At 36.6% G+C, this 25,206-nt stretch overlaps 2 protein-coding genes across 3 annotated transcripts in view; one reads left to right on the top strand and one right to left on the bottom strand.

The window, feature by feature from the left end:
• Window positions 1–3,808, top strand: part of LOC148944395 (peptide chain release factor 1-like, mitochondrial) — a 28,552-nt gene extending 24,744 nt beyond the window's left edge. The window contains exon 6 of the mRNA XM_089100274.1: window positions 3,044–3,808. Coding sequence (XP_088956400.1) covers window positions 3,044–3,244 — 201 coding nt within the window. The 3' untranslated portion in view covers window positions 3,245–3,808. The remainder of the gene's footprint in view (window positions 1–3,043) is intronic.
• An 8,682-nt stretch (window positions 3,809–12,490) lies between these two features.
• Window positions 12,491–25,206, bottom strand: part of LOC148944394 (uncharacterized) — a 127,225-nt gene continuing 114,509 nt past the window's right edge. For both annotated transcript variants that reach the window (XM_089100492.1, XM_089100494.1), the window contains exons 8-9: window positions 18,936–19,093; window positions 12,491–17,122 (exon numbers count right to left, since the gene is read on the bottom strand). In XM_089100492.1, the coding sequence (XP_088956618.1) occupies window positions 14,936–17,122; window positions 18,936–19,093 (2,345 nt within the window). In that variant the 3' untranslated portion in view covers window positions 12,491–14,935. The remainder of the gene's footprint in view (window positions 17,123–18,935; window positions 19,094–25,206) is intronic.

The following is a 25,206-nucleotide window of genomic DNA, read 5'->3' as shown; positions in this document are numbered from 1 at the left end:
GATTATCATAGGCAAATGCGAAAATGAAACAAGACCCTGGTCAGTCATAAATAATTGTTTTCCCACCTGGAACTTCGCAGTGTGCCCATCCGCTTGTCATAATTACGATATTTCTGAAAGAAGCTCATTAAGTGTCTTGTATCAGATTTTCCTGGCACCAGTGGTTTGTTTGAAGTGATGTTTCAGAAAAGTTCACATTGGGCTCTTCCAAGTTCAGAGGAATCCCCTTCCAGGGGCTGTACCCGCATTTCCGGAATGAATTATTCAAAGATATCAAGGATTCTGATTATTACGTATTATGCTAAAATGAAACGATTAATTATGCCAGCTGTCCAGAGTTTCAAATACGTATAAGGTACTATTTTCGTCACCAAGCCAAGTTGTTAGCAAAAACCTTGAAATCTCTTTTATTGGGGAAGCAAGAAATGAAATGTTTAGAGGGGCTCTATTGAAGGTAATGAATAATGCTGGTCTTAAGCTACAACAGATAATTATGTTAAGTAGTGATGGGCCGTACATTAGCAAGAAAGTTTTCAAGTTGATTGAGGTACTGGCAAATTAATACACAGGAAAGCGTCTCTTGGGCATTGGCATCTGCAATCTGCATGTCATGAATAACGCAAGGTTTATAGGTCCTCGGTGATAATATTTCTGGTCTGGTCATTGAACTGTAGTAATTTATTCCATGGATGACCCTTAAGATATGAAAACTTTAAGTTTGTTCAAGAACACGAGTCAGTAGCGCAACACAAGTTCGTGAAGGATGTTCCAAGCCGATGGTTAACCCTTAAAGAAGCGAAAGATTGATTGAACAGTTGAGAGCCGTGTGGACCTGTTTTGTTGATTTTGTTTCAAGGAAAAAATTCATCGTTACCAAGTTAGCAAGTCTCGTCGTTCCAGTCAAAGCTGATTGTCGTTAAGCGGCACTTTGTAGTCTTTAGTGATGCCCCCTATCAGGATTTCTGTACTTATTTTCAGAAGGAAGAGCCTCCAGCTCATACTTTAGCTTTGGAGCTGCGGGACCTCGTTATCTGTGTTCTTTCCCATGTTTACGACCGGATCTTTATCTGGGGGAAGTTATTGACCCAGCAGTTCTATATTATCGTGATAAAGACATATTCTTGAGTCCTGAAAGTATCATCTGCAGCAAAAAGACGAGAGTGACTCTGGAAGGCCAAGGCTGCGTTTTTGTTGGATATTTGCCAACATTTTATTGTTGCTGCCAAACATCTGATGGCGAAAATTCTCTCTGCATGCAAAGAAGTTGTGCTGTTCAACATGGAATTCCTTGTTTGTTTTTTGAGAAAATTTCCTCTGACCATGGAAGGGATACTAGCTGTTGCACGCCAATTGCCAATTAGTATTGATGTTGACAAGTTGCAAGATGATTGGCGTTTGGTCCAGTTTGAAGATGAACCCAAAGACCTAAACAACCAACGAGTTGACAGTTATCTGACCAATCTCCTCACTTGTAACAAAGATAGGAGTCATCCTAATTTGACCAGTGTTATGCATGTTAGTCTCATCGTTTCACATGGAAACGCAAATGTAGAAAATGGTTTCTCCAAATCAATGCACTTAACCAGGATCAGACATTGATGTTGGAGAAAACTCTCAGTGCCAAACTGACCGTCAAAGATGTGCCGAAGCCATATTGTGGGAGAATTGAATTGTATCCTATCTCATCTGAAACTGTATCCTGTTCAAGATCTGTCCGATTGGCATATGAAAAATATCTTGAAAGCTTAGCTGCTGAGAAAATTGAAGAGACGGAAGAAGAAGAGAGAAAGCAGCGTGAAGAAGAAGAGAGTCGTGCATTGAAAGAATCTATGGTCGCGTTAGAAAGTGATGTGATAGAAAGAAAGAAGTGATGTCAGAACAGGAAAGGTTTTCAGACAAACTTTTAGAACAAGCGACCAAACGGCTAGATAACGCTCTTGAGTCAAAGAATTTGGTTGGGGTATAGGTAACGAAGGCTATGTTAGGTACTCTAAAACCTTAATGTGAAAAGGACAAAAGACTTGAAGATAGCTGTTCGGAAGGTTATATTGACTGTTAAAAAGAAAGCAGGAGTTAATCTTGCATGTTTTGAAAACGTTGCCGAAAAAAGAAACTTATCTATTCGGCTTATGTACTGTCCCTTTTTATGACTTATTTTCTCTTTATTTATATTGTGTTCAAAGTAGGTCTGTTGAAGTAAAGGCACAAAGTAAGTGAACAGTGCTTGATAGCCCATTTTTTTTTAAGGTATATCCATAAAAATTGGTACCTATTTGGTCACTTTTTCCGGTTCCAAAAAGGTCTGAAGTTCCTACTTTCAGTCTGTTTCATCTCTACGGCCCCCCTGTACTAAGGGGGTGCAGGCTGTATACATAAACTAAAGGAAAATATTTCCCATAATTGGTGAAATTTTATCATGAATAGTCAAAAATAGAGATGAAAAGTACGTAACAGAAGCTTTTCCAACATCAATAAATGAGTACTGTCCCAACCCCTCTGAAACAAGTTTCATGCAGGCTTGATAAATTTATAGTAGCCTATAGACTAGAATTACTAGATAATATCAAATTTCATAGGTAATATCATTACTTTGTTGGTTTTCTTAGGTACCGAAGTTATCACACCATTGCCCCGACTTTAGATAAAACAGAATTGACCCGGGTACCGAAGACCTGACTTTAGTTATACCCCATTCCTACAGCTTGGACCTTCGTGCATCTTTTATTTTTGTTCCATGTTTTTAAGGTACATTCTTTTTTTGTGGATTTTCTTCTTTTTTTTGCTATATTTTCTGTCCTACAAAGGAAACGAAATAATATAAGCAATATGTGATGGTTTTGACTTTTATTAGGTTATTTTTCTTATTTTATAATGGGGGGGGGGGCAGAAATAGTCCTCTAGTTGAGGTAGGGCCCAAAGGAGCGATTTGTGGGGTCTTATTAGGAATAAGCCTCTTATGAGGAATATCCAAAAATTTCTTTTTCTTTGTCTTTTTTCGAACTTTCGTTTTGATTCTCACTTATTTTATTTTATTCTGTTTTAGGTAAGTTCGAATTCTCGTTCTGATAAGATTAGAACATACAATTTCAACCAAGACAGAGTTACGGATCATCGCATAGGATTGACTGTAAGAAACATTGAGGAGTTTATGCAAGGGGGGTATCCCTTTAGTCAAATGGTTGAAACACTTGTAAAAGAAGGAAGAAATGAGATTATAGAAGAGCTGTATTCAACATATGGATAGATTTAAATTATTGGAAACATTTTAATGAATATAGAAATGACCGTCGTCAAGTTTGTGATCAGATTTACAAATGTATCTTCAAGATGCCCTGTACTCACTTTGCCTTTTTGATAGTATAATTTAAGCCTAAAAAAAATGTGAACCACAATCTTGTGCAGATTGCTTATCTGTCGCGTTATAAAAGTACGATAAGCACCGCCTGTCATTCTAATTAAGTATGGCTTAAAGATTTGGGCTGTTGACTATCATTTATGGTTTAAATCAGATTCAAGAAGGGACCGGGCGCTCACGAAAATATACTCTACACTTAGTTGAAAGTAAAATTCTTTGGCGCTACAGGACATTTAAAATCGTGACGAATGGGGTAGATAAAAAGTGTTTGGGTTGTTTGATTAAATTTGCCACATTGGGCGAATTCACCCAGGCTTTTTAAAACGAATTGCTGGCTACAGTACTTGTTAATGCATTATGTTTGCCTAGCCAAGTTTAGTTGAAATTAGCGGCTTTATCATTCAATTTTCTGATTTTTCTTTTGTATTTTAGTAAACTTGTTGCTATAATTTTAGCTCCATTTAACAGGTTTCAGAATAGTGCCAGTAATTTGAAACCATAGGGATCAATATTTAAGCTTAAAATCGTTTCAGTTTTTAAACAGCATTCGGACAAGGTTTCTAGGCCATTGTAAAGACATATATCCTTTAACATTCTTTAGGAAACTGAAGCCATTTTAAATCGATTGTTAGTTCTAAATTTCATTTTTTGTCTCTACTTGAAATTTCTGTTAGGTTTCCCTTTAGATAATCCAGGTGATATTAATGCGACTGTTTAATTTTGAGGCAATTCTTCATGGTATCAAATAAAAAAAGAAGTTTTTTTTAACTGACAGTAAGGAGCGACATTAAAACTTAAAACGAACAGAAATTATTCCGTATATGAAAGGGGTTGTCCCCTCTTCAACGCTTCTCTCTTTACGCTAAAGTTTTATTGTTTTAAAAAATAAAGTCGTGTGACAGAGTCAAACTTTTGCGTAAAGAGCGAAGTGTTTAGGAGGGGACAGCCCCTTTCATATACGGAATAGTTTCTGTTCGTTTAAAGTTTTAATGTCGCTCCTTACTTTCAGTTTAAAAAACTTGTTTTTTTTAATTTAATTTCTGAACGTTTTTGAACTAATACAGCTTTGATTTTGGGTCACCGTAGATGAATAACTAAAGCAAAATTTTCATATTAATTTTACTTTTTTTGGCTAAATGGCTTTCTCGAAATTTTGTTCTGACGTAACTTACGAATTAACTTACGTAACGAACTTCTATATTCGTATTTTTTTAATACGTATATTAGGGAGTTCGCCCCCTAGTCAATACCTCACTCTTCACGCTAAAGTTCCAATTTTTTTCGAATCCAAAACCCCTGAATCACAAAGGCCGGTTAATTAGAATAGATAGCTCTTTTGAAAGTACTAAAAAAAAACTTTAACGTAAAGGGCGATGTATTGACTAGTGGGCGAACTCCCTCATATATGTAATAATTTCTGTTCGTTTTAAGTTTTAATTTCTGATCGTTTTTTAAATAATGCTGGGAAATCCGGCGCCCCTTCATAGAAATGTCTCTTCCCCCAAGGAAGTATCCTCCATAAAAAGATCCTCCCCTGTAACCCCCCTCCTCCGATCCCCCCCCCCACCAGAAAAAAATCCCTCCTGAAACGTCTGTATACTTCCCATTAACCAATACTATATGTAAACAATGGGCAAAGTTCATAACTTGAAGCCCTTTCCCTGGGAACTTTGGGGAATTAAGTCATCCTCAATGACATGTTTATTATATTTTCGACTATGTTTAACAAAATGGATATCTCAAAACTTTGATTGGGTTACTTCGGGAAAAAAATTAGCGTGGGAGGGGGCCAAGTTGCCCTCCAATTTTTTGGTCACGTAAAAAGGGCACTAGAACTTTTAATTTCCATACGAATTAGACCTCTCACGATATTCTAGGACTACTGGATCGATACGATCCGGCGTCCTGGAAAAAAAAAACAAAAAACAAATAAACACGCATCCGTGATCTTTCTTCTGGCAAAAAATACAAAATTCCACATTTTGCAGATAGGAACGTGAAACATCTATAGTAGTCCCCTGATATGCTGAATCTAATGATGTTGTTTTCATTAAAGTTCTGTGACTTTTAGGGATTGTTTCCCCCTTTTTTCGAAAGTAAGGCAAATTTTCTCAGGCGCGTTACTTTTGATGAGTAAGACTAAACTGAATGAAACTTATATATTTGAAATTAGCATAAAAATTTGATTCTATTGATGTATCTATTGGTATTAAAATTTTGGTTTTTAGAGTTTCGGTTATTATTGAGTCGGGTCGCTCCTTACTTACAGTTCGTTACCACGAACTGTTTGATATCACACCCAAAAAAAACACCATCCGGTGTCCTCAGACAAGAAAGGATGCATGATCAACTATCAAAAATAAACATTTGTATTTTCTTCCTTTTAAGTGTCTCTAGCACATCTTTTTCATATTTCTTCAGTCCTATTTCGCAACTTAAAGAGAAATATTGTGTCGAATAAAGCCAATAAAGATAATCTTCATTTTGCATGGAAGGTTAAATATTTTTTTTTAAGAGAAAGGCTCTCTCCAGCGACTTTGTGCTATATAGTTAAGTATACTACAGATCGAAGGCATCGATGTTATAGAAGTCAGATAAGGATGCTACCAAAATATTCTGTTTGATAAGTTTCAGGAAGCTGCCTTTATGGAAGCTGCGTCTTCCTTTATTGAAGATGGGGTTTTCAGCTGCCATATAAAATAAAGGTACCTATGAAGACCATCGATATTACACAACCCTTTTTATTTTCCTCACGTGTCGATAGCACTGACCTGCAAAAAGCCGCTTTGAACGCAAAGAAAATTAAAAATATTCAGCCCAACGCATCTGCTTTTGTGGTAGGTAGCCGCTATACACACTGTTTTGGTGGTAATGCCATTGATTCTTTGTCGTTTGTGTCACAAGCCTGGTAATGCCCGTTCCCTAAATTAGTAGAAATTGTGTTTTTCAGTAGGTTTTTATACCTTTGGAGCAGGATTTTTAGGATTTTCTAGTACCTTTAAGTGGGTGAAATTAAGCTTCACGAATCAGTCAGGAGAGGGCAGATTAGATGGACTTGAAAATATCTTTGCAAATAGAGATATGATAGTGGATATTGATTATTTTTAATTGCGATGATATTACGGTTCCATTGTAACTGAACCCCAAGCAACTGAACCACTTTAACTGAACCACCGTGCAACTGAACCACCGTGCAACTAAACCACCGTGCAACTGAACCCCCGTGCAACTGAACCACCATGCAACTAAAACACCGTGCAACGGAACCCCCGTGCAACTGAACCCTCGTGCTATTGGACCCTCATGCAACTGAGCCCCCTTTAGCTGAACCCTCGTGAAACTCAACCCCCGTGCAACTCAACCCCATTTAACTAAACCCCCGCGTAACTGAACCACTTTAACTGAACCACCGTGCAACTAAACCACCGTGCAACTGAACCACCGTGCAACTAAAACACCGTGCAACTGAACCCCCGTGCTATTGAACCCTCATGCAACTGAGCCCCCTTTAGCTGAACCCTCGTGAAACTCAACCCCCGTACAACTCAACCCCATTTAACTAAACCCCCGCGTAACTGAACCACCATGTAACTGAAACACCGTGCAACTGAAACACCGTGCAACTGAAACACCGTGCAACTGAACCACCGTGCAAGTGAACCCCCGAGTAACTGAACCCTCGTGCAACTCAACCACCGTACTTACATTGGGTAAAACACAAGTTAGAATATTTACATTTTTAACCTTGTTGGAATTGTTGGATTTTTTAAGTCTTTATATAAATTGCTGTCAAGATGATTTATAAAAATGCTCTGTTTTGTTGTCACAAAAACAAAGAAAATCGGACGTCATAAACTCTTAAATCCAGATTTATTTCTATTTTGTATGTCTGTTAATTGGGGTTCCCTTCATCCTGTCACTTATTACGGGTCTAAGCGTTTAATCCTCTCCCCAGCGGAAAATTCCGCTCATCCACCCACGGAAACCCCTCACCTGCAAAATACCCCTCTCGCAGAAATTATGGTTTTCGAAATTAAAAATCTTATTTGAGTCGTGTTATTTTTTAGCTTAATTGAGAAGTTCCAAGGGAAGTGGAAAAGAGGAATTGATGTGTAAATTTTTCCCCCCGCCCCCTCCGTGCAAATACTTTCTTCTCATGAAAAATCCTCCAGAAAACCCCCACGCAAAAAAAATTCTGTATGTTTCGCAATAACAAATACTATCTGTGAGCAATAGACAAATCAAAAAACTTAAAAAGGAACTGAAACTTCTGCAATGGGGTTATCTGATTGTTTTGTAGCTAGGAAGAGAGGGATATACCTCAAAGGGTGCATTTTGATGCCGAAACATCTCAGCTCTTATTGAGACTTCAAATAAATACAGAATTAGCTCTGAGGGAGAGACCACAGGAGGATGGAGGAAGAAATTCTTTGATAGTCCCTAGGCATTTCTAGTCTTTTTATAAGCTGAACGTGATTAGAGACTAACCAACCGCAAGAGATAGTTTTAGTTTTTTTTTTTTTTTTGGGGGGGGGAGATTTTCTTGGGGGAGTATTTCCCGCGGGGTATTTTCCTCAGGGGATGTTTTTTGCGGGGGGGGGGGGGTAAACGGCGGCTCTCACTGTCTATATACTGTAAATTTGTTTTACTACTTTGCTTATTTTGTTGTTTTCGTTTTATAATATTTTTTACGCTCGTAGTTGGCTATCGTTTGGTTTGAAAACGGTTAATTAGCTGCTTCGGTGGAGCCAACACAAAAGCTACTTTCTCTTTGTGTTTGGAAACTTTTAGTTTGATTTTTTTTTTTTTTTTTTTTTTTAGATGAATCAGGCCTTTCCTGAACATTGAGTAATACTGAAAATACCGGAACTTTGAGAATTTAGATAACAAAAATTCGCTTTTGGTTGCGCTTTCTTTAAATTAATTTAAAAAATTCTTTCGAAAAATAATTTTTCAAAGAAAAGTAAAGAGCCACATTAAGCCAAATACTAGCATAAATAAATTCCTATAATAATTCAAACCCAAAATGATCAGAAATTACTACAAAAAAAAAAGAACCCAAAACGAACAGAAGTTAAAACAAACTATCATAGAAAACATGGGGGTTTTGGGGAAAACAAAAGAAGGGGCTATAGAGTTACATGCTGAACCCCCGTTCTAACAAACCCCCATTTAACTCAAGCCTCCTTTAACCCAACCCTCATTTAAATCAAATCCTGGACCTAAGTCAATGCCTAAAATAAGTTTGAACTAAGGCTAAAATCTCAAAATCTATTTATCGCTTCATTTGCGGTTTCTAACTAGTATTACTCATCAGTGTAGCCCCTAAACCCTCTAAATTGAATGAAACTTTCAAGATTGGGCCTATCGCCGAAAGCATGGCCCGATAAAGTGTTTATTTTGGTTTTATTGCAAACTTTGAACTTTTCATTAGTTCGAAGTCCCCCACCCACAACTTATCCTGAAAGGTCTAACTTATTAATGGAAGCCGTTCTTGAGATATTGCTGTGTAACCCTTTTGAGAGTGTGCATAATCATAGTCAATTTGATTCTGTTCAATATCTACCAAAATAATCCTTGACAGCTTCACCTAAATATCCTTAGCTTGCGTAGTAGCAGTAGTATAATTAGTAGCAGTATGCATATAGCACCTTTTATTTTCTTCAATATTTCTTTCAACACACCAAACTGTCCCTAGGATATTGCTGATGCGCCCTTTTGACAACCTGTATACAGATGATGTGATGTGATTCAGTTCACCTTCCACCCTCAATATTCCCGTAAAATTCAACCTTCATACCGTTCATTACCGTGAGGTACAGCTGTAATGGTAGTCCCAGTAATAGTATTAATAGTAATAGAACTAGTGCTAGTAGCAGCAGTAGTATTAACATGTTGCCTTTTGGTCAGCTGAAGATTCCTCTCATCAAGTTCTAGAAGCTTCAACTTAACACAATTAGCTGTTGCTATCCCATTGCCGATATATCCTTTTGATAACCTATATGTTCATGTAGTTCCTCAATTTTCAGCTTAATACTTTTATCTTACAAGTTGTTGCAATAGAAGTAGCAGTCGAACTAGTAGTAGTAGTAGTTGTTGTAGTAGCAGTAGTAGTAAATGTAATCAAAATATTAATAGCATTAGCAGTAGCGTGCACAGGGCCGGATTTAAAGCTTTGACCTTAAGAACCAAGTGTGTTTGCAAGATTTTCGGGGTTATTCCCAACAATTCGGGGCTAATGAAAGCAATTAACAGAACAAAATTGATGAGCGAAAAGTGATGAAAGAGAGGGGTAATACCGAACTCTCAGCTACCATTCTTGGGAGACATCTGACAGTTTATAAGTGACCATGGAATTCCTGTGTTGTTTTAAAATCACTTTTCTGTGGAAAGGCACCATGGCGGCAGAGTGTACCTGGCGACGATAAATCACATCAGTCCAGTTTTTGTCAGGAAAATAATATACAGTGATAATTTATGCCCCCCCCCTGGCATTATTCGCCCCTAGGTCCGGGCCTAGGGATATAGTGGTAAATCCAGGCCTGAGCGTGCAAACATTTACTTTTGGTGAATTGGCTTTCCCTTTAAGCAGTCTCTGAAAGTTCCAACTTAATATACAAATACCTTTTTCAGATACGCCATTTTGAAAATCTGCATGCACATAGTGTCTTTTGATAACCCATTCTGTAAAATTTTCAACTTGATATGCGTAGCCTTAATAGTGCTAGTCTAATAGTAGTAGAGGTCGTAGTAGGAGCAGTAGTAGTAATAATAGTGTTGAATTAGTTGTAGTAGCAGCAGTATTAATAGCTGTAGTAGCAGGTAGATGCTCCAGAAGTTTCATCTTGATACGCTAAGCCGTTCAAAAAAAAATTGCTGATACACCTGTATCAGCAACTGTATGTTATTGCAAGTTACCAATTGTTAAAATTTAAGGTTTTTATAGAAGGGATGGTCGTTAAGACTTTGAAGGAGGCCCATTCAATTGGAAATTGAAAGTTCAATTTTGAATAATCAAAGGTAATCAATGGACAATCAGCCTTTCCCTCTTAACCGCCATCCCCCCCCCCAAATATATCCGATCAAAATAAAAATAAACAGTTTGTTCAAAATAGTCTAAAGGTCAAATAACCATGCCTTTGGGGTTAACAACCCCACCAGCAGTTCTGGGGCAAGGGCTGTAAGTTCAGCGTTGCTCATTGCTAACACATAAGGTTTTTGTAAAAAAAAAATTGTATGAGCTTTGGGGGGGGGCTCATTCGATTGGAAATCAAAATTTCCAGTGCACTTTTTCAGAGTTAAAAGTGATCGGAGGGTTTCCACCCCACCCTATTTTTTCCCAAAATACATCCGATCCAAATTTTGAGCCGGTCATTTTATTTAAAATATTTCAAAGGTTAAGTAAGTATGCAAGGCCTTATCCAGGGGGATAAGGTGTGTCTGACTTGTAAAAACTTAACAAAAATGGACATAAACAAATTTTGTATGCGTTTTTTATTTTTTTTGTGTACGCCCCCATCCCCCCCCCCCAAAAAAAAAAATTGAGTAAAACCCCCTCCGAAACAAAATCCTGGGTACGGCCTTGTAACTATGCCATAGTTAAATAACTATGGTTAACAACCCTCAACCTCTGGTGCAAGGGTTATTTATAAGTGTTTTTTTTTTATCAAGAAAAGATGGCATGTTTGATCCTATAAATGAAAAAAAGCATGCAACATTAAGGTCAAACCTTAGGAAAATGTCAAGAAGAATGCCAAACACATCCAAAAAGCATTTATTCCTTTATTGTTTGTGAAAAGGAAATACCAGGAACATTTACAATGGCTGATGGTATCAATCGTCACATTGTTCGGAAAATATTTAGGAGCATCTTCAACTAAATCAAGAGGTACTATGTACATCCAGTTTTAAAAGACGTTGTACCTGCAATGTGTTGAGAATAGCTAAGGGTATAAACCCGAGGGTATGAAGTTAAAACTTTCAAGGTATGTTCAAGAGATGTTGAAAAAAGGCTGAGGTGCAGCGAATCTCCCTCCCATATCCTTTTTAGCTGCAATCTCTTCAAAGACATCTAATCAAAATTCGTTATTTAGGTTGACAAAAATCAAATATTTTAAACACATATGTTTACTACTTAACGTCCAGAAAGGTCTGATTCATCTGAAAAAAAGAGTAATAAATCAGCTTTAATGGTTTGGTACATCGGATCTTCTTTTTCTTTTCCAAAAATAAAACAAAGCTTTTTCATGAATACTTTGGACAGGCGTTTTTATCATGAATTTAAGAAACTAAACAATTTCAACAAGGTTGAACATGTAAAAATTCTAACTTGTGTTTTACCCATGATATTGCCTAATATTTTTAGAGAACTGAAAATCTGTGTTCAGTGGTTTAGTTGTACGAGGGTTCAGTTACACGAGGGTTCAGTTGCACGGGGGTTCAGTTGCACGGTGGTTCAGTTACACGGGGGTTCAGTTACACGGGGGTTTAGCTACATGGGGGTTCAGTTAAATGGGGTTGAGTTGCACGGGGGTTTAGTTACACGAGGGTTTAGTTAAATGGGGTTCAGTTTCCCGGTGGTTCAGTTGCACGGTGGTTCAGTTATACGGGGGGTTCAGTTGCACGTGGTTCAGTTGCACGGTGGTTCACTTACAGGGGTTAAATTGTTTGTGGTTCAGTTACACGCACACCTGATATTACGTACCCTAAAGAAATGTAGAAGTACATTACTCTAAGACTCTCCTTTTCTCTTTATCTCCCTTTTTAATTCGTATTGATTTTTCAATATCGAGTATACTCACCACCCTCTTTGAGTATGCATTATGTATAGTGTAAACTGGGATTATCGCACTTTAGATTATCGACCGTGCACTACAGCATTGTGCCTTGTTCACGGTACTGCCCATAATCTGTGTTCGTCTTAAACCCTCTGAAATGGTTCACCGTTAAATTTATCAACTTTGAGAAATTGTTGAAAAGACGTGTGTTGGACAAGACGTGCAAATAGGTTTGCAATTGCTTAGGTGCTCAAACTACCAACGGCAAAGAGACAGCGGGCGCAGGTCTTCAAGAGCCACCGTCATGTTACAAAATCCGAGCCTGTAAACCTTTTCACAGCCACAGTTAAGAGTTAAACATTGTATTATAGTTTATTTGGCAGTTCGCAATAAAACTGTACAATAAAAATCAACAAGTCAAAAACAATGGCTTCACAAACAAAACGGTAAAATCAATGCAACTGATTCATACAACAATACGGAAAATTAATATGACATGTATTTATTTTCACTGAATAAGGCACAAAAAGGAAGGTGGACATAGAGCGAAAGAAAAAAAAAACAATAAATTTGGACAACTTCAATTGATCCTTCCTATAAGCTGAAAAGTTTGCTGTAAATAAAATACATTAGAATGTCAAAGAACTTGGGTGCAGGAGGTTGGTCTGTATAAAAATAAACATCCAACAGAACGGTTGAAAGAAAAATTTCTAAATTATAGAATAAAAGTGCAAACAAAAAACAATGTTTGATCTTTTCAAAATTTAGCATTCGGAAGGAAAGAAGAGTTATGCATAAGATTTCATAAAGAGAATTGTACTAAATAATTCTGTTAGACAATTTATTGTTAGTACAATTAAACTTTCATAAAGAGAAATTGTTTTTGGTTTTTCCTCGACTCCGAAGATTTCTGTTTTGATTTCAATTTGAAACATCTGATATTTTCGCCCACAACAAGCTAAGCTTCTTGGGCCAGATAACCGTTTCATGTTTGCAAGGCTGTATCCAGGGGGTGGGGGGGGCTAGAGAGTTTGAACCCCCCCCCCCCCCCCAAGAAAAAAAATGTTTGTCCGACTCTTAAAAAGGTAACAAGAATGAATATAAACAAATTTTTGATGCGTTTTTTTTCACAGGACTTTTTTTTACAAAAATCCTTTTTACCCCCCCCCCCCCCAAAAAAAAATCCTGGATACGACCCTGCACGTTTGTAACAGTGCTTTAGTACGAATAAAATAATTGTATGATTGATGATTAAAAAGACAAAAGGCCTGGGTCCAAAATCAGTATAGATTAAAAAGATCTAACCGGCAAAGATATTTTTAGGAACATAGATTTTATCTTGTTAATTTCTTTTATGACTGTTACGTCACATAAATTTAAGAGGGAGAAATTACGGAGTTTAAAAACAAATATTATTTTATTCTTTTACTCCCTTTAATCCACTACGGCAAAGAAAAAAGTAAATAAAATGGAGTGGTTAAAAAATAATAAATAAAATGAAGAACAAAACTTGCATAGCTTCTAAGATGCAGGTTTCGGAAATTTTTGCTATTGTTAAAAGGTTTGGATATTCCTAACTCCTGTTTCGGCTATCTTGTTGGCTGAGGGATTGTCGAAACTGAAAATAGTTTTTATTTTTCTCTCTCTCTTTTGGTTTTACGTATGCCATTAATTCAAGAAGGAGAAAGAATCGAATGATTACGAATTTCAAAAATAATATTTACTTAATTCTTTTACTCCCACTAATCCATTATGGCAAAAAAGTGATAGGATTACTAACTGAAGTGATTACAAATCAGGAGTAAATGAAAACACTCGAGGTCACCAAATTTAATTGGTATTAATTACTAATTAGTGAAGCTGTGTGTCGACAATTAATGTTTAAAGAAAATATTTATAAACTAGAGGGTCAGTTCTTTATGAAGCCTACAATTTTAGAACCAGCAACACACTTAAAAAAGGCAGAAAAGAAATAAGAAACAATAAAAGGGCTTAAACACAGTCAGTATACTTGACATTCTTTTTTTCGTTTTTTATGTATATATATAAAAGAAAATTAAAAACCAGTGGGTATTCAACTGCACCTTAGCAATGGGTTCATACCAAACATGGGCCCATAGTTTTCTGAGAAGGGGTTAGGTAGAAATAAAACCCTTAGAATGCACCAAATGCTATTAAAGAACAAAACTGGTAAAGGATTGAACCTCGTGTGCCCCCTCTCTCTCTTCATCCACCTACTGAGGATGGGTCGTGGTATGTTAGCAGATTAAAAAAATTACTGATGACCAATGGAACTAATACATAGGGGGACAGAATTATGTCAGTAACATTATACTGCAATGGGGATAAAGAAAAGAAAAATCCTCCCCACCAAGTGAGAGTATGAGATGGACAATATTTGCAGTATGAATGTCTAACAATAAAAAAAAAAGACAAAATAAGAAACGAGATCCAATTTCTCTATATTGCTACAACAGCCATTCTATACTATCACAACGGCAAACAGACTAAGCCTAATAGACATAATTTGTGCTTGCGGGAAATACATTGCTCTAAGCTATGTCAGAGGGGAGGCTGCAGCTGCGAGCCTGAAAACAACAGCGCGTGTGTGTTTCACTGTTACTTTGAACTAATTTAGGGGAAAAAATTTAGTACTGTCTTTACATAATAAATAAATAAGAAAAGCTGAGCACTGGTAAGTTGTTTGAGAACTAAGCTTCGGCCTCGCGAATCAGCTAAAAGAACATCCAACTTTAGATATTTTTGTCAATCCTTAACTTTAACGAGTTTTTTAACCCTTTAATCACTGTAACGCACAACAATGTTTTCCTCTTTTCAACCGATCAAACGGTATTTCATCGGCATCGACTTCCGCTGAAATAATTCTACTGTTTCTCTTCCATGTACTGCGACGTAATGTACTCTTAAGCCGCTTCCTTAAAGAATTAGTTTTGTGAATTGGCTTTTCTGACTCGAGACTTGATGTCTCTGTGTGCACTCCACTGTCACGTGGCTCATCATCATCACTCATCACAACTCCTAGCTGGTAATACTGAGAATATCGAGCTGGACTGCAGTTAATATGATTGACCTCCTCGCTTTCATCAACCCTTCGTTGTGGACCATCTTCAGGCAATGGTGCAGTACGAGGGTTGACTTCCTCGTTTTTTGAATGACTTGATTCTAATTCTGTCATAACAGAGCCATCCCCGTCTTCTTGTGGTAATTTTTCAAGCCATTTTGCTACAGCTTTTGTTATTGTTCCCTTTTCAATGAAGCCTTGTGATATGGAATTCACTTTACAATTCTCAAATTCTACATGGCTGATTGCAAATGGTTCTTCGTCAGTAAGTCCTTCCTCTAGATTAATTTGGATTACCTCATCAATGTCATCATTTATGCTATTGCTATCAGTTCTTAAATAATTATCACTTTCTGTGGTTTCATTCTCTGTTTCTTCAAGGATAACTGTTCGCCATAACTGTCTAGGGTTTTGCTTTTCAAAAAATAAATCATCTAAAATTTCCTCCCCAAATTCATCCTTTTCTTCTAATAAATCCTCCTCAAATGAGCCAGAGATACTTGTTGTTCGGCTTTTCTCAAAAGAATCAGGCTCATCTATATATTGTTCAACAGAATCTTCCCGCGACATTTCCTTAGCAGGAGTGGGGAAAAGGCTATGATACGGTGTCCCAGAGATAGACCTGAAATTACACGTTTCATCTTCTAAATTGTCTCTCCCACAGTTCGTGGGTGTGTCTTTTTGCTGGAGCTGCGTATTTTTTATGTCCATTTGAGAATCAGTAGATTGATCGGATGTTGAAAGGAATTGCTGGATTTGCAATATGTTCCCGCTGATTATATTTGAATTGAATTCTTCTTTGGTTGTCATAGGAATCCCAGTAACGAGATTCTGATTCAAGTCATCGATTGCCTTCAACTGCGCTCCCGTGTATAGGGGGTTGGAAGAGGAGATCAATTTATCAATTTTATACAAACAGTTATATGTCTCTACCCGTGAACTAGGCAGCTCACTAAGGATATCTAAGGTTTCACCCCCAGGTTTGCAGTCAGAACCATTTAAGAACTTATTATTTTTAAACTGTACAACTTCAATAGATGAAGCAGGGAGAGAAAAATCTAGCAGAGAAGATTTGGAGGAAGGTTTAACTTCCGGAGTTGAAGCATTTGGCTCTTCAGATTCAATTATTGAGGTTTCTTTAATGGGGTCTTGTATTATAACGTCGACTGAGCTAGTAGCAACCAAGGATTTTCCACAGGAAATCTTACAATCTGCGATGAAAGAGCATAAGTTCTCTGTGGCGGAGGAGCAGAGAGTGGTCGCGTCTCCCTGCTCCGTATACCCTAAAAAATGATTCCGATATTTTTCATTTTCAGTGTCATTTTTATCATAATCTTTTTCACAAGAAGATATTACACTTACACCTAGGTCAACACATCCCCAGCCCTCCAAAGTTTTAGTGAAACCCATATCAATCAGTTCTGCTGGGTCAAATGGTAAATCATCAGGCAGTTCAAGATCAAATACGGGTTGATCAACTTCATCTTCACATGTAAGCTCTTTAAAAAGCGTTTCCTCACAAGGCAAGGTTGAGGTAACTACCTCATCACGTATAATCTCCGCGGTAACCTCATCATATGTAAGCTCTGTGCTAACCTCAGTTTCATTGTCCTCATTAACCACAACTGCTGTTGCAATATTTTCACTTTTATCAATCACATTGCTGTCAGACACACAAGGATTTTCCACGACGTTGGTATGAACTTTTAGAGGTGTTGCTGGTACACTTAAATCTTTGTCCATTTCATTGTGGACAAGTTTCTCAGATGTACAATGTTCAATAGTACATGGGTCACTTTGGTTTGTTTCATTATGAAGACTAGATGAGTTTTGATTGACAGTCTGAGATTCCCTGTTCTCTGCTGATACTTCCTTAGTTGTTATTTCGGTTGACTGTTGGGAACACTCCTAGAAGAACAAACAAGCATTAGCTTTTTTAATATAAGTATAAATATTTAATACGACACAGTTTCGACAAAGATATGGTTATCACTAGAATTTTAGGGCATTACAAAACAGACATAAACTTTTTTTTTAATATGAAACTCCATACTTTTACTACTTGTCTTTCTCATTTTCTTATTTTTTAACTTAACCTTGGAAAATTCATTTCATTCAAAGTTCAGTAAACAATTAAACCATTCTTGAATAAGAGGAGCATATCCTATTTAACATCCAAACTTCTTACAATTCTGATTTTTTAATATTTTTTTTTTTAATATTCGTAAATTTTGCCCAAATTCCGGACACAAAAAAAAGAAAAAAAAAAATAATGCCACAGTCAAACATCAACTACCTATCTAGTCAAATCTGAAAAGTTTCCCTTCCAGGCATGCAATTTCGGAAAAAAACAAAGAAAAAGAGGCACGGGCTTTGGTTTAAAATAGTCGCCATTTTTTTTAAATGTACCTACCCAAGACTTGTTAAGTTCCTCGGAGTCCAAGGGGAGGGAGTTAAGGCCCCTGGACCTCTATTTTTCAATAATGACCCTATTGTGTTTCTAAAAGTTGAGACATTGGCCCAATTTACCGATAAAATGTCCCTTCTGGCTGTTTTATCTTGTCAGAAAAATGACATTTTCAACTTTTGGGCTTTATTAGTAATAAGGACAACATATTTCGCCTCTAAACAACTAAAAATTACATGTTTACACAGCAGAAAATAGATTTAGCCAACCAGTCCCAACCTAAATTAAGAAAAATCAACCCTTATTTACTGGTTATTCAATCTTCATGCTCTCTTTCTTTAGCAGAAAGATCAATAAAGGGTAACTCAAAAATTATTTGTTTTTTGGTTACCAGAAATTATCTTCAAATAGGTATGAACCACAAAAAGAAGAATTTAACTTTGCCCCAAAAAACGGCAGTGAACAGTAAAACTTTCTCGTCATGCTAAATATTAAGGAAAATTAGAAGAAAAAAAAGTCAGTTCCTAAAGAACCTATTCATCCTACTACCTACATATGAAAGAAAACAAAAATCTACTTGGGATTGTTTGGACATTTCTGACTCTATTTCTTTCCAAATAGAAGACAAAATGTAAATCGAAAGAGAGTACACTAGTATTGAAATACATTACCCTGTTTAGAAAATCTTTCTTGTGTTATGAAGAACTTATAATTTTGTCTGTTTCTGAATTCTGCTTTCCTTGTGCCTTAAAAACTAGTATTTATTTTAATTATGCCAACGAAGTTTTTACTTTATTATTCTGATTTTATCTTACACTGTTTTGAAGGTTTCAATAAACATCATAATCTTTCATATAGATTTTTAATCGAATGATTTTTTTTGTTTACAAGGAATGTGTTCGTATTCTAAAAGTACAGAAAATATTTGTTTTTCATTAAATACTGTAGAATTTATTAAAATGATAGGAAAAATTATTCTAAATTACGGAGATTAAAGCTTTTTGTATTCGGCATGAAACGATCTATGACAGCAAATCTCCAGGTGAAAGCATAATTATGGGACTTACATCAAACCGATTTCCCCAAAAATTTCTAGCTGAAGGTAAAACTTAAAACATATGAGAAAATCTGTATTTGTAGTCCATAACTTAAAAAAGATGGAAGGAAACCGATGCCAGGTCATTATTGTACATGTGCATCTATTTTGCAATTCAAAAGCATTTCAGCACCCCGTGAGCGCTTCAACAACACCAGTCTGGCCGAAGGAAATACAATAATAAATCATTGATAAATGTATACATAAGAAATACATACTGTTTCCCAATTTTCTTCTACTCCTCTTCGCTTCTTTCTGTTTCGCCTCTGGCGCCGAGTTAAACCTGGGGGCATAGGAGGCCAAGCCTGCTGATGTTTGGGCGGTGAAGTGTCTGAAGCGGAAGGCGGGGAGCGGTGGCAGACAGGTGAAGAGTGCTCTAAAAGAAAGACGAAATTCAGTACAGTTTTTTTTCCTATTTACGATTTTTTGCTTTCATGCAAGACGTGGTTTCTACATTTATTACTTCTCATGCAGCTACAACTACAAGAGTTCAATGCCGTTGTCTTTGGGAGATATTAAATAAAAATTAAATAAAATCAAGAACGTTAGTGACCGACATTAAACCTTAAAACCAACAGAAATTATTCCGTATATGATAGTGGCTGCCTGCTATTCAACCCCACCCCCCTTCTTTACACTAAAATAGCACATAGAACTATAAAATTTTATGACGCTAGACTGAAAGAGTTTTTGAATACAATTATGTACAGTTTAGTACATGTGCAAATAATTGCCTTTTAAAACGTTAAAACTGAAAATTATATGTTTAATGCAGATACAAATCAGTAAGCTCAATAATTCCGGAGATACTGCAAAAAATACTTTTAATTCCATTCCAATTGCTCATGCTATAAAGCTATCGTTCTGGAGACAAAAAGTCAAATTCTAGCGTAAAGAGCGGGAGTAGCCCCTCTCGTATACGGAATAATTTCTGTTCGTTTTGAGATTAAATGTCGCTCCTTTACGGTCTTGAACAAAAATTTTTTATATTTAATTTTTGTTTGTGTTTAAAGCCGTACCTAGCGTTACCCTAAATATGACGAGAGCCACAACCCCCTTACACCTGACTTCTTAAATAAAAGTTTAAATTTTGCAAGACAATGCTTGGATAAAAAAGCTTAATTAGTGTATTCGCTTCTCGAAATATAGTATAATTATCCAAGAACACTATAATTATCAAAAAATCACTTTTTGAGGCTTCAGGCATCCCTCCCCACCTACACAAAAATCCACAGAGCCTCCTACCTTTTAGCCAATGCACAAATATATATTACTGCACATGATTGTATTATATCTCAAATAAATGAGCTTAGTTAAATGAAGATTCCAAATAAACGTCAATATTAACGGCTAATTATGTAAAGACTATGCACACCTTTAGGATATAGAGACACTTTTACTGTTTCTATAACTTGGAAGGTCATATTTCGCTTTTCGATAATTTAGACCTTTTGGCTATCACAGAATTTTCTATTGATAGCTTCTTCTCCCTCCTTGATGCTAAATTGCTGTTTTGTGCCACAAAATGGCAGAAAGCGTCACTTGTCTGAATCTACTTAAAAGAGCACTAGGACTTTTAATTTCCGTTCAACTGAGCCTTTTTCCAATATACTTTTTCCGATTTCTGACTGAATTTTCCAAAATCAGCCTTTCGTATAAGAAATCTACGCAGCGAAGTTCCAATTTGTACCAGGGACCAAGGCCTAAGATTCTAGGAATCCTCTCATAAACTATGCAGTCCCCGTTTGTCGAACTCCAATTTTCTGAAGATGAAAAGTCAGAACTATCTTTCGAGCTTGTTAAAGCTTACTTCTATAGGCGAGCTTATTAGAAAATCACCCACTAAGTGCAGCCATTCACTCTTTCTTGGCTATTCACATCAACAGGTCCAACTTTGTAGAATCAGTCAAGATATGTCCTTTGATATCATAGCTATAAATTTATCACTGGAATTTATTAAGCAAAACACCCTCATACAAGAAGAAGCAATATTCACCATCTCCGAGACAGCTCTACATGCCCCCAGTGTTCTTAAAAATGAAGCTGACAAAACGAGAAAAAGTAACGAAAAGAAAGCGAGGCAAATCACAGCTATTGAAAAAAGAGGATGCAATGCAAACATTTCGATCGAGACATCTGCTCAACCGTCCTCAGTGCAGAATTAAGAATAAAAAAAAATGCAGATAAAAGTCCACAAGCTTTTGTTCTATGGGACCGTTCATTTCATTCTGTGGATTTTTACCTTTTTTTTAATTTGAACTAAGGAGGGTTGACCAGAGGTCTCGACCGAAATACCCGCATTTGCTCTCTTTTTTTCTCTGGCTGTGATTTTACTCGTTCATTTTTAGTTGCTTTTTCCGGTTTTGTCATGCTTAGCCAATCTGCGACCTAAAAAACTATTTAAAAATGAAATTGAAGACACAGACGTTTCCCAGGAGAAATTGTTTATCCATACTATTGGTAAAAAAGGAACTAAAATTTTCATGCGACATTTACCCAACCACGTGGAAATAAGTGGCAATCCCAGGAAAGATCTAACCGCAGAAGATGGAATTGATTTTCGATATCTCCTAGGCATCGTTCTCTTAGAGACATTCTTCGAAATAGATTAGCAAGATTAGCCCTGACATTAATCCCAACAACCTATGCTCATTTTTACGCCAAATCGGAAAATAGATTATCCCACAGAATGTGTGCAAATGCACTATACCTGAATCAATAAGTTCTCGTTCAAACATGTAGTCTCCTGGCAGTGTGGATTTTGCCTTCTAGTGAGCCTCTCACCAACCTACAGTGTGGATTTTGCCAGACTATTGACAAGATCCTTGATCAGATCTTGATCAGCCCCACTATCACAGCTCGTACTTGGCGTCAAAAATTAACACAGCCTTTTTTCAAGAAATAATTTCTAGACCTCCACAGCATCACATCATCTTTAAAAAAAAAACAGATGAAAAAGATACCGATCTTCCAGCCCACTTCTGATATCTTGAAAACCCTCAACCTCTATTGCACTAAATAAGCTCAGAATATCACAAAGCGAAACCCACAAGACCACGATGGATTTGTTTTTCAATTTTGACAAATTCAGCTGCCAAAATAGAATTATGTTAGCTGAAGTGTGGAAATTGGCCAGCCTAAATACAGATCATTCAAATGTAGAATCTCATCAAGACAAAATCCGTTGTCTTATCATACCAGTATTTTGGATGTAGTTATAGGTAAAGAATTTAGTTTCTTTTTTTTCTAAATTTGCTGCGCCAGGTACATTCGAATATCTGATCTGATTTGCCGCTAATCTTTTACATCTCTCGATCACGAGTTATAGATGACGGTTGAATCTTCTTCTTTTGAAGGAGCTGACAGAAAAACTTTTAGGGCTAACGTCTCCAGGAAGATTGTTCCAAATCGAAGTACAACGTTGTATAAAGCTGTTCTTCAAATATCCGTTCTCGGTGGGCCAACTTATAATTAGACCAAGCTTTGAGTCTTCGTGCATGTATTTCGATTGGACAATGGGGGGGGGGAACAACTCGAGAAAGCTCTAGAGAAGGAGGTCAATTTATGTACTTGTAGAAAAGAGCCATCGACTCCGCAACAACATTTTCACTAACAGACTGGAGAGTCATGGAGAACGACTGAACCTGCCCTATTAACCCTATTCTGGATGTTTTGAAGCGGCGCAACAACGTATTAATGCGGAAATAATGTGTTAGACATGTAATCCTACTGCAGCGAGCATTTTTAGTTATACGAAAAATATCTTGTAATTTTTCCTTTTCGGCCCTAGTCAGCTACATTGGGAGTTTGCTACCCAGCCCGCAGAACTAGAGCGCTGTATATGAGATCAGGCACGAGCTTCTGACCCTTTTGGGGGGTTGCAACCACGTTTGCTGGAGATGTGTACAAGGTCATCGGTTTTTGCTCCCAGCATTGTTAAGGGAGAATTCTTGCGCCTTGTGTAACCAAATACACAATTACCAAGACTAGCCGTAGATAATTAATCAAGTAACTGGCTGTGCGAAGAATCTTACTCAAACAAAAAGAACCATCTTGATCAACATTAGTAACTCAATAATGCAGAGAAAATTTAAATAAGAATCATTCAGACTGGGAATTTTTATTCTTGATCCTGTTTCTTGGTAAAGCACTTTTATTTCCATTATGAGCTATTGACGTACCCTTTATTTCCAATAACTATCAAGTTGAAAAAGTATGGTTTCCGTCAAAGACTTATAACAACTTAAATTATTTAGCAAGAAAAAATAGAGGATTTGACAGCTTTTCTCGCTTGTGGAGTCTCTTATAAAATGGCACGAATTGAAGAGATGCATTGTCATTGAAAGATTACAATACAAAGATGCGTTGTTGGGATTTTCAATAAAACTGATCTAACATAAATGCATTGGTAACCACTGATTTTTTTTGTTGCGTAGAATTTCCGGTGTAAACCCTGAATTTTTCTTTACAAGTTCTGCAACACGTTAGGCTGTTTTGTAGCTTAAACTTTGATGGATGGTTTTGAGCTTTTTGTGTGCCCTATGTTTGTAGTGAGCTCTCCCATCTGTCGTGTGTTACATTATTTCGGTCGTGTTTTTGTATATATAATACAAATCTGGCTTTATAACTGATGTACCACAAAATTTTTCCACATAATTTGGATTTTAATGAGATCTTAGCAGGGATGTCAACGACGGGGGAGGGCAGTGGATCATAAGTCTTCTTGATTTTGAAAAAAACATCTTTTTAGATATTTTCATTAAAATAATCAAAAGAAAACGAAGTCCCCCCCCTCTTGGTTTTAAAAAATTCCTTTTCCTGTATCAAACAGTTCGTGGTAACGAACTGTAAGTAAGGAGCTAACCGGCTCAATAGTAACCGAAACTCTAAAAAACAGAATTTTGATACCAGTAGATACATAAAAAGAATCGGATTTTTATGCTGATTTCAAATATATAAGTTCCGTCAAATTTAATCTAACCCATCAAAAGTAGCAAGCCTGAAAAAATATGCCTTATTTTTGAAAAAAGGGGGAAAAACCCCCTAAAAATGATAGAATCTTAATGAAAATCAAACCATCAGATTCAGCGTAACAAAAAATACTAATGTAGATGTTTCAAGCTCCTATCTGCAAAAATGTGGAATTTTGTATTTTTTGCCAGAAGAAAGATCACGGATGTATGTTTATTTGTTTGTTTTTTGTTTTTTTGTTTTTTTTCAGGGATCATCGTATCGATCCAGTAGTCCTAGAATAACGTGAGAGGGCTCATTCGAACGGAAATTAAAAGTTCTGATGCCCTTTTTAAGTGACCAAAAAAATTGGAGGGCAACTTGGCTCCCACGCTCATTTTTTTCCCAAAGTCTACTAATAAAATTCTTGACAGCCATTTTGTTCAGCATAGTCGGAAATCTCATAGATGTGTCTGTGAGGATGACTTAGTCCCCCGCAGACCCCGGGGAAAGGGCTGGAAGTTATCAACTTTGTCCATTGTTTAAAAATAGTATTTGTTATTAGGAAGTATACAGACGTTTTCTGCAGGGATTTCTTCTGGGTGGGGGGGGGGTCAGAGTAGGGGGTTACGCGGGAGGATATTTCCATGGAGGATGTTTCCTTGGGGGAAGGGACATTTCTATGAAGGTGGCGCCGGATTTCCCAGCATTATTCAAAAGACGATCAGAAATTAAATAAAAAAAAAACAAGTTTTTTCATCTGAAACTAGAAAAGCAACATTAAAACTTAAAACGAACAGAAATTATTAAGTATATGAGGGGGTCACCCCCTAGTCAATACCTCGCTCTTTACGCTAAAGTTTCTTTTAGTACTTTCAAAAGAGCTATTTATCCTAATTAAACGGCCTTTCTGATTCAGGGATTTGTGATTCGAACAAGATTCAAACTTTAGCGTAAAGAGCGAGGTATTGACTATACCCCTCATATACGTAATAATTTCTGTTCGTTTTAAGTTTTAATGTTGCTCCTTACTTCAGTTGAAAAAAAAAATTTTTGTTTAATTTTCATTAAAAAAATAAAAACAAAACTTGAAAAAAATCCTCGCTCCCCTGCGTTTCCGTGAACTGGTGCCCCTGGATCTTTGTATGGTTTTTCGTTGTTTTTTTTTTGCGTATGTTCTCAAATTTTATGGTGAGAAAGATGTACAAAATCGATTACTTTTTTACTCCACCAGACGCTTCGACTGAACGCAATACTGAAGCGTTAAAAAAAAATCAGTCAGAAGGTATGTCTATGAAGTCGTATAATAAAGTCTGAATATGCCCTTGCATTCGAAGTCACTGGCATTTTAGACTAGCATCTTTGGAAACCAAAAGGAGTGGTAACTATTAGTGATGAAAAATGGTGATTTCCTTTGAAACGTAGAATGAAAAGTTGCATCAAGAATGTAATTAATTCTTTTAATTGATCCAAGAACGAAATAATTAGATATTTTAATCATCGTAAAACCTGGCATTACTAACAACTACTACTAACAAC

The sequence above is a fragment of the Artemia sp. Qi Xiang Cuo genome, chromosome 14 (assembly GCF_049724085.1).
Source record: "Artemia sp. Qi Xiang Cuo chromosome 14, ASM4972408v1, whole genome shotgun sequence".
Lineage (NCBI taxonomy): Eukaryota > Metazoa > Arthropoda > Branchiopoda > Anostraca > Artemiidae > Artemia > Artemia sp. Qi Xiang Cuo.
Note: the sequence above shows the minus strand (reverse complement) of the source record. Positions and strands in the feature narration are given on the sequence as shown.